At 46.9% G+C, this 9,141-nt stretch overlaps 1 protein-coding gene across 1 annotated transcript; it reads left to right on the top strand.

The window, feature by feature from the left end:
- The first annotated feature begins 5,693 nt into the window (after positions 1-5,693).
- Positions 5,694-6,074, top strand: LOC106330707. The gene has a single exon (XM_013769137.1). It carries the CDS (start codon positions 5,694-5,696, stop codon positions 6,072-6,074), a length of 381 nt encoding a protein of 126 aa, XP_013624591.1.
- Positions 6,075-9,141: the final 3,067 nt, after the last annotated feature.

The raw sequence follows: 9,141 nt of genomic DNA, 5'->3' as shown, positions 1-9,141 counted from the left end.
GTACCAGAAGGAGGTATGCCTACCATTTCCCAATTCTTTCCTATAAAAAGACTTAGCCACATCACTCAATTTCAACGTCTTTCTCCACATCCAAGAACCAACATGCATTTTTGAGCTCACTTCCCAGAAACTTTTGCCCTTAAAGCAGGTTGAATCTTATCCATTTACCCCACAACGACTCACCTGATAACATTCTCCAAATAAGCTTAAGCCTATATACCTTATTAACTTCTTTTTGATCTCTTATCCCTAGTCTACCTTCATTTTTAATCATACAGACATCTTTCCACGCTACTTTAGCACTTTTGGTTTTGAGCTCGGGCCATGTCCATAGAAATGCAGAGCAAATTTGTTCCACCTCCTTTATGCATTTGCTTAGGATACGAAAAAACAGCTGACCAGAAGTTGACAATGCTCATCAAAACTGCTTTGATCAATTGAAGGCGTCCTACATAGGAAAAAAATCTAAACGTCCAAGAACTTATCATGTTTCTGATTTTTTCCAAAAGAGGAAAATAATCTTGCTTTCTCATCGTCTGAGTCATGAGAGGGAGACCCAGATAACGAACATGTAGTTCACCCTCAGCAAACGGGAAGGCTTATCCATCGTTTTGTGGTACTCACAAAGACCCTACACAAAAATCCCTTAACAGTGTGGCGCTAGAAGGAGGGGAGTAATCTAACTACGTGACAATGGCGGTGGATGAGCATAACGAGCTACCCAAAGAGAAGCCGAGCTCTAAAGGCAACTCGGCGGTCTACAAAGCCAAGTAACCGAGCTGCATAGGGCTCGAGAAGAGATTATGGAGAATCCCGAGCTCTCTTCAGAAGTCCAAAGCTTGAAAAAGAAGCTAGACGAACATTCCAAGCAACTAGAGAAGAGCGCCGAGAAGCTCAACCAGCTCGAATCAGAGAACCTTACCCTCCGAGATGAAAACCAAGCCCTCAACACGGCAAGTAACAAGAAGCGTCGCTTTCGGAGTCAGATCCGACCCATGCCAACTCTGGAGACACCTAATTCCGGAGGAGACACAACTCGCCCGCTTACGACGTCGAACAGAGACAGAGAAGTGCACGAGAAGGCTAAAGGTACTCAGACCTACGACGTAGAAGACAGCGAATCCGAATCGGAACCCGACAAGGAAGTTCTCCAAGAGGCTCGACACCATGCAATCCATGGTGGAAAGGCTCCCAGGGGTAGCTCCCCCGATACAGAAAAGCAATCCCGACTCCTACGCCAATACTCTTTTCACGGAGGAGATCACCTTGATTGAGATGCCGAGGAAATTTTCTTTTCCCCGCATAAAGGTGTATGATGGTACCAGCGATCCAGATGACCATATCGCCCAATACAGACAAAGGATGCTCGCGTAGCACTCCCGAAGGAGTCGCGCGAAGCTACTATGTGCAACGGATTCGGCTCAACCCTGATTGGACCCGCCTTGCAATGGTACATCAACCTACCTTCCAGGTCCATATCCTCCTTTGCGATCCTTAGCGACAAATTCCTGGAGCAGTTCGCTAGCAGTAGAAACCTGGAGAAAACTTCAGATGGCATGTATGACATCCTCCAGCATCGGGCTGAACCCTTGCGAGGCTATATAGCCCGCTTCAATCAAGATAAGGTGGCCATTCCTGAATGATATGTCCCTACTGCAATATATGCCTTCAAGAGAGGCTTGTTCCCTGATGTGGACCTCTACAAGGAGCTAACCAAATACCGGGGCAAGACCATGGGAGATGTGCTATCCCAAGCCTGGGCACATGTAAAATGGGATGAAGACGTCGCAATTCGTGCTAAGGCACAGCAAAAGCAAGACCCCAAGGTGGTCAGGCCGGACCGAAACGAGCGAGACGAGAGACCCTCTCCAAGACCAATAAAGGATTCCAGAAACAGAAACCGGGGCAGATACCAGAACCGACCGACCGAGAAGGCAGAAGGGATGGCAGTGTCCACGTGGCCGGACATCTCTCACCTCTCTATCTCACAGCCGGAACTGGTCAATGTTCTGAGGCAGATGGGCCAACAGGTCAAGTGGCGTCAGAAGATGAAAACACCCGATTCTTTTCAGAATCCTGGTCTTTGTTGCGACTTCCACCACGACCACGGTCACAAAACGGAGGATTGCGTCGCACTAATGATCTAGATCAACAAACTACTTAAGAAAGGATACCTCCGGGAATTCCTTTCCGAGAATGCCAAGACCATCTAAACAAAGAGACGTCCGTGAAGCCCACTGAAGTTGTTCCCGCCTCGCCACCTCGACATGACCGAATAATCCACGTCATATCATGAGGCTCGAAAATCTGCAGCATAAGCCATGCGGCCGCGAAGAAAAGCACCTGGAACGCCAAGCACGGCCTAGAGGCAGCCAAGCCAAAACGCCTGCTTCTGGGTACAGATGAAATAAGCTTCAATGCCAAGGAGCAAAAGAAGGTCCTAGCCCTACATCACAACACCTTGGTAATATAGCTCACTCTAGCGAATTGCCTAGTAAAGAGGATATTGGTAGACAATGGGAGATCCGGCAATATCATCTTTTAAGCCGCATATCAAGATCTGGGGCTGGAAGAAAGCGGTCTGACACGGAGAATAACCCCACTCATAGGATTCAATGGAGAAGTCAAACAGACTGCTGGAGAAGTCATCCTCCCTTTATACCCTGAACGGATTAACATGTCAACCAAGTTCCTCGTCATTGACTGCCAATCATCTTACAACATGGTCATGGGACGGCCCTGGATTCATGACATGGGAGCCGTCCCTTCGACTCTTCACCAGATGATGAAATTCCCAACACCATGGGGCATAAGAGCAATCAAAGGAGACCAAGAAACTCCCGCTCCTGCTACGAGACTACTCTGATGGGAAAGACCAAGGTCTTATAGCAATTACAGAGCAACCCTCCGGCTCGACACACCGAGGAACCAGAGGTTGAAGAAATGGACGATGTACCGTTGATCGAAGGGGACCAGACCCGACACCTCAAGGTCGGCTCCAAGCTAACCGAGGGATTAAGAAGGAGATTAATAGACTTCCTCAGGTGTAACTCGATTGCTTCGCATGGTCCCACACAGACAGGCCTGGGATTGATCTGGAGATCATTATGCACAAGCTGCAAGTAGATCCCCTACACCAGCCTGTTAAAAAATTGGAGGAAGTTTGCTCCTGAAAGGGATGCAATCATCAACGACGAGATCAAAAGTCTGCTCGACGCAGGGTTCATTCGCGAGGTGCAATATCCGGAGTAGCTAGCCAAAGTGGTCATAGTCAAGAAGAAGAATGGGAAGTTGCGAGTCTGCATAGATTTCACAGACCTCAACAAGTCCTGCCAAAATGACCCTTTTCCTCTGCCTCACATCGACAAATTGGTCGACGCCACGGCCGGGCATCAGCTAATGAGCTTCATGGACGCGTTCTCCAGCTATAATCAGATACTCATGCATCCAGAAGACCAAGAATGGACATCCATCATGACTTCCAGAGGGATCTATTGTTATAAAGTCATGCCTTTTGGCTTAAAGAATGCCGGGTCAACCTATCAAAGGCTGGTAAACATGATGTTCGCAGGTCAGATTGGGCAGACCATGGAGGTCTACATCGACGACATGCTGGTCAAATCTCTGGAGGCCGAAGACCACATATCTCATCTGCAGCAAGCTTTCTCCAACCTCCGAAAGTACAACATGAAGCTCAATCCAGATAAATGCTCATTCGGTGTCAGTTCCGGGAAATTCCTCGGATATATCGTGACCCATCGGGGCATCAAACCCAATCCGGAGAAAATCAGGGTCATTCAGTTGATCCCTTCCCCGAGGAACGTCAAAGAAGTCCAAAAGCTAACAGTAAGAATGGCAGCCTTGAGCAGGTTCATCTCTAGGCTCTCCGACAAGTTTCACGCCTTTTTCGGGACCCTCAAAAACCCAAAGTATTTCCACTGGACGGAAGAGTGTGAATCCACTCTCCATGAACTCAAGGTTTACCTCACCACTCCTCCTCTTCTATCCAAGCCATTGCTCGGCGAGGTGTTACTGCTATAACTAGCAGTTTAGGAACATGCAGTAAGCGCTGTACTGGTGTGCGAGGAAGGGACCAAGCAGCTATCAATCTACTATGTGAGTAAGGCCGTCCTAGACACAGAGACCTGTTATAGCCATCTGGAGAAACTGGCCTTAGCCTTGATAGTCGCTGCATGCAAGCTACGACCTTATTTCCAGGCTCACCCAATCATGGTCGTCACTTCCTTCCCCATAAAACTGGTCCTCCACAAGCCTGAAGTCTCCAGACACCTAGCAAAATTGGTTGTGGAAATGGGGGAATACGACGTAATTTTTCGACCAGCTACGGCTATAAACTCACAGGTCCTAGCGGACTTTGTGGCCGAATTCTCCCCCATCTTGCTCCCAGGTCTGGATAAAGAAGTACGCCTCCGAAGCGAAACAAAAGAAGAGGGAGAATGAGTCCTACATGTAGATGGGTCCAACAATGTTACATGAGCTGGAGTAGGAATAATACTTACCTCGTCGACAGAAAATACGGCCTCAAGAGCCGTAAGGTGCAAGTTCAAGGCAACCAACAATGAGAGCGAGTACGAGGCCTTAATAGCAGGGCGGACACTCGCCCATCAAATGGGTGCAGAGAACATCCAGTTCTTCAGCGACTTCCAGCTGATAATCAACCAAGCGCAGGGAGAATATCAAGCAAAGGACGGCAGCATGATCCAATACCTGGCGATCGCCCAACGCCTCACCAAGAAATTCAAGAGCTGCAACCTCACGCAAATTCCTAGGGGGCAGAACTCGCAAGCCAATGCTCTGGCCAATCTATGGTCCGCTCTCGAAACAAATAGCAAGATGAGCATCCCCTTGCTCGTGCTTCAATGGCCAGCCACCCTGGAGGAATCGCAATACGAAGAGATCTCCGCTGTCGAAGAGAAAGAAACCTGGATGACCCCCGTAATCCGATACTTAGAGAATGACATTCTCCCGGAAGACCGCAATGATAGCAGAAATATCAAGAAGGAAGCTGTAAGGTATTGCATCTCCCAAGAGAAATTATATCAAAGGTCCTTCTCCGGCCCGTACCTGATATGTGTCACTCCCGGAGAAGCTGCTAGGATCCTCGTAGAACTACATGAGGGAGACCGTGGATTGCACTCTAGTGGCAGAAGCCTGGTGCTAAGGGCCTGAAGGGCAAGCTACTATTGGCCCACGATGGCCGCAGACGCCAACAAGCAAGCTAAACATTACGATCAGTGTCAAAGGTATGCTCCAGTTTCCAAACTCCCTCCGGGAAACCTCAAATCCATAAGCTCACCATGGCCCTTCAGAAAGTGGAGCATGGATAAAGTGGAAAAAATCCCTACAGCGTCGGGGCTAAAGGTCTTCCTCCCGGTAGTAACTGACTACTTCTCGAAATGGGTTGATGCAGAAGCACTCAGCCGAATAACATACCTTTAGATCCAAAAGTTCATGTGGACGAACATGATCACCCGCTTTGGGGTTCCACAAGAGATTGTCACCGACAACGGACCCCAGTTCACAAGCCACAACTTCAAGGAGTTTTGCAAGGACTGGGGCATAAAGCTCACCTTCGCTACACCCCGACACCCCCAGTCCAACAGACAAGCCGAATCCACGAACAAGACCGTGGTTAACATTCTGAAGATGCGATTGGAGGGTTCTCACGGGAAATGGACAGAAGAACTACATGGAGTCCTCGGGGCCTACCGGACCTCGCCCAAGACAGCGACGCAGGAACTCCCTACCCGCTGGTCTACGGTACTGAGGCCATAATACCCACGGAAATGCACGTGAGAACAACGGTCCCAGGGTCTACCTCTCAAGAAGAGAATGATGAACTGATGTCACTGAGCCTCGACCCACTCGACGAAAGGAGAGAAGCTGCTCGACTAAGAAACTGGTCCTACCAGCAAGATGTCGCCAAGAACTACAACAAGAAAGTCAGAACCAGGACCTTCCAGCAAGGGGATTGGGTTCTGCGACGAGTAAGTGACAACACCAAAGAGAAAGCAGCAGGGAAACTCGCCCCCCGGGTGGGAAGGACCCTATAAGATAATCGAGGTGCGGGGAGTAGGACCCTACAGGCTGCAAGATAGCAAAGGTAAAATACAACCCAACTGCTGGAACGCCTTACACCTCAAAGCTTATGATTTCTAAAAACGATCTCCAGATCATGATTTCTATTGCTTTACTATATCCAATTTAAGCACTATGGTTTCCTACTCCTATGTATGCTAAACGTCTACGGACAAAGCTTATATAATAAAATAGTTCTGACTATTAGAGTAGTAGGAAAACCACTATACTTAAAGGGGCATAAGAGCTGGATCAGGTCCCAAGAGACCTCCGATCATGGCCAACCCTTACCAAAAAAGTGGCACGTCCATGGAAAAATAAATGGGTATGAGACATAAAGCAGGAATGGGTCTGCACAAGCCTGAGTATGCTGTCAAAACTACCTAAACCCCGGTGCAGCCTAAGGCGCATCGGGGTCCCTATAGTACCACATGTGAAAAGTACATGTATTAAAACAGTACGTGCTACACAATACAGGGAACACAAGATATAATTGCAAAAGTACTTTGAAATAGAGGGAGCAAAAGTGCAAAATTCCAGGAGCACATTAAAATCCCTGCTAGTGGCTTGATCCACTACACCAGGTAGATCCACACCGGCACTCCCTATGTCTGATAGTGGCTTCCTGCAGAAGAAGCATGCAGCATAGGAAATCGATAGTGGCCAGCTTCCGAGCGGCAGAATGCGAGATCCGAACAGGTACCGGTAGTAGTCTTGCCTAGGAAGGGGGAGTACGGTCCATGAAAAACCAAACATTTCGGGTTCCCACGGGAACTCCGGGTCCAAATACGATCTTATGATCCGAAAAGGGAAACCTCTGGGTTCCCAAGATGACTTTCGGATCCTTACGTGACCTCTGGGTTCCAAATACGATCTCAGGATCTAAAGAAAAACCTCCGGATTCCAAATATGATCCCATGATCTAAAAAGAACCTCCGGCTTCCAAACACGATCTCAGGATCCAAAAGGAAAACCTCTGGATTCCCATGTAACCTCCGGGTTCTTAATGCGATCTCATGATCTAGAGAAGAACCCCCGGGTTCCCAAAAACAACCTTCGGGTCCTTATGTGACCTCCGGGTTCCAAGTCCATGTTTTAGAAAACTTAAACCTCTGGGTTCAAAGTTAAACCTTGCAGGTTCCATCTAAAATCTCTGGGTCCACCTCGTAAACCTGAGAGTAACCTGCGGTTCCTGAAAAAAGGGCCTATCATCTTTTCAAAACAAGATCACGAGCAACCTATCTACGAAGGGTAGAATGTGACTCATCCCTGCAGCAAAGGAATCCTGACGCAAAGGCTCAACTTAGCAAACAGCTAAGAAGTCTAATATGTTAGAAGTAAATCAAGATAATCCGAGAAAACCAAAGTGCAAAAACCAAAGTACATTCAAAAGAGAAGGAGCCACGAAGGGCAATTATTCCATGACAAAGAGTTTTCGTTCAAAGCAAAGAAAGCAGAATATTAAAAATAGATTACGGTCTGGGCCCGGTCACAGAAGGCGGAGACGTTGTAAATCAAAAGTCCCCCAGCGGGCCCCCTCCTCCGACCACGAGTAAATATCAACGATATTCCCCCTCAGGGTTCTAGTGGTCGGTATTCTTCTCCAACCATTCCTTCATGAGCCCCCATCGAGTCGATACTCGGGTTCTCTGAATGGCAAGCTCCTTCTGGATCATCGAGTCTCGTATCTGATCCCGGAGTAGGGGAATTTCGTCGCGCAACCGACGGAGATCACTTCCCATAGAACGTTGACGAGGACCAACTGCTATGTTACCGCGAGAACCAGTGGAGAGAGCTGTTGACAAAGAGGACGAGCTATGCGCTGGAGAATCGATCATGGGTATGAAGGAGAGTGAAGATACCTCCTCCAAGTCTTAGCCTTATGATAATCATCGTGCACAGCAGATATCGACAAACAAAGGGCACTTCCTATAAATAAATAAAAAGGAGGAGTTCAGAATGAAGATCAAGAGAATAAAAAGAGCAAGTGATCTCACCCCAAATCCGGCTATGGCGTAAGGTCTCCTGACTCGTCAAAAACGACACCCACTGGAATCGCTAGGGATTCCCATCGCAAGCTTCACCAATGCTTCTCCAACAAAAGAAACAGGGCGAGACACATCTAGAAAGAAAGAAGAAAACTTCATGATTCAACACCAAAATCGGACATTATTCTAAGAAAGGATCATCGAAGCAACTTACCAACCGAACGCCAAAACAAGGGGTAGCCACAGGCTCCGTTCATCTTCATGATCACATATCTTCTGTCCCATAGGTCTCCAAAGGGATAGACACCTCCAACTCCCTGATATTAGGAGTTTTCAAGGCTCCTAAGACAAATGTTGTAGTATAAATGATTGTCGAACCAATTCCAAGGGATTTCAAGCACTGAGAATGCAAGTACTTACTTAATCTAAGTGCAACCGATGATTTTAAAGGTTTTCTAAACTAATGATTATTACTAATGCAGTTTCAGAATAATAAAAACGGTTAATGAGATGACTTTCTTAACTAAGGAAATGAGAACTCATGGGCATAGGAATTAGACCTTGGGTGATCAAGTTTCGAACTAAGGATGGCAAACGAACAATCAAACTATCAACCTTAAGCTTAGACACGATTCTAAACAAACTCTATGTCTAGATGAATGTTCATTTACTAACACATTTCAAACAACAAATCTCTTCGGTTGAATAATATGGAAGAAATCATTACTAACAGGTCTAAAGCTATCTTAGCATTTCTAACAACAAATGTCTTTGGCAAAATATGCTAAAAGCTTAGAAGAGTTGTTTCAGGCATTTCATCGAACACCTTTTGGGTGGGAAATGCCTAAAGATCAACTTTTGAGAAGCTAACTCAGAAGATGCATTATGATTACTCTACTAGCAAGGTTTTGGAATGATCTACTCTAAAACATCCTAGCTCTAACCTAATCACCCTTAATCTTCCTAACCCATGAATTCAAATGGTGATTACTCACTACTCTTCATGATTCCTCTTAAACCCATTTTGGATTTCAGATTAATCATACAGAGGGAT

This window comes from Brassica oleracea, chromosome C3 (assembly GCF_000695525.1).
Source record: "Brassica oleracea var. oleracea cultivar TO1000 chromosome C3, BOL, whole genome shotgun sequence".
Lineage (NCBI taxonomy): Eukaryota > Viridiplantae > Streptophyta > Magnoliopsida > Brassicales > Brassicaceae > Brassica > Brassica oleracea.
This window is presented reverse-complemented; position numbering and strand designations above follow the sequence as displayed.

What these genes read in the sequence shown, in the direction of transcription:
- LOC106330707 (XM_013769137.1), top strand. Translation starts at nt 5,694, where the DNA reads ATGGACAGAAGAACTACATGGAGTCCTCGGGGCCTACCGGACCTCGCC.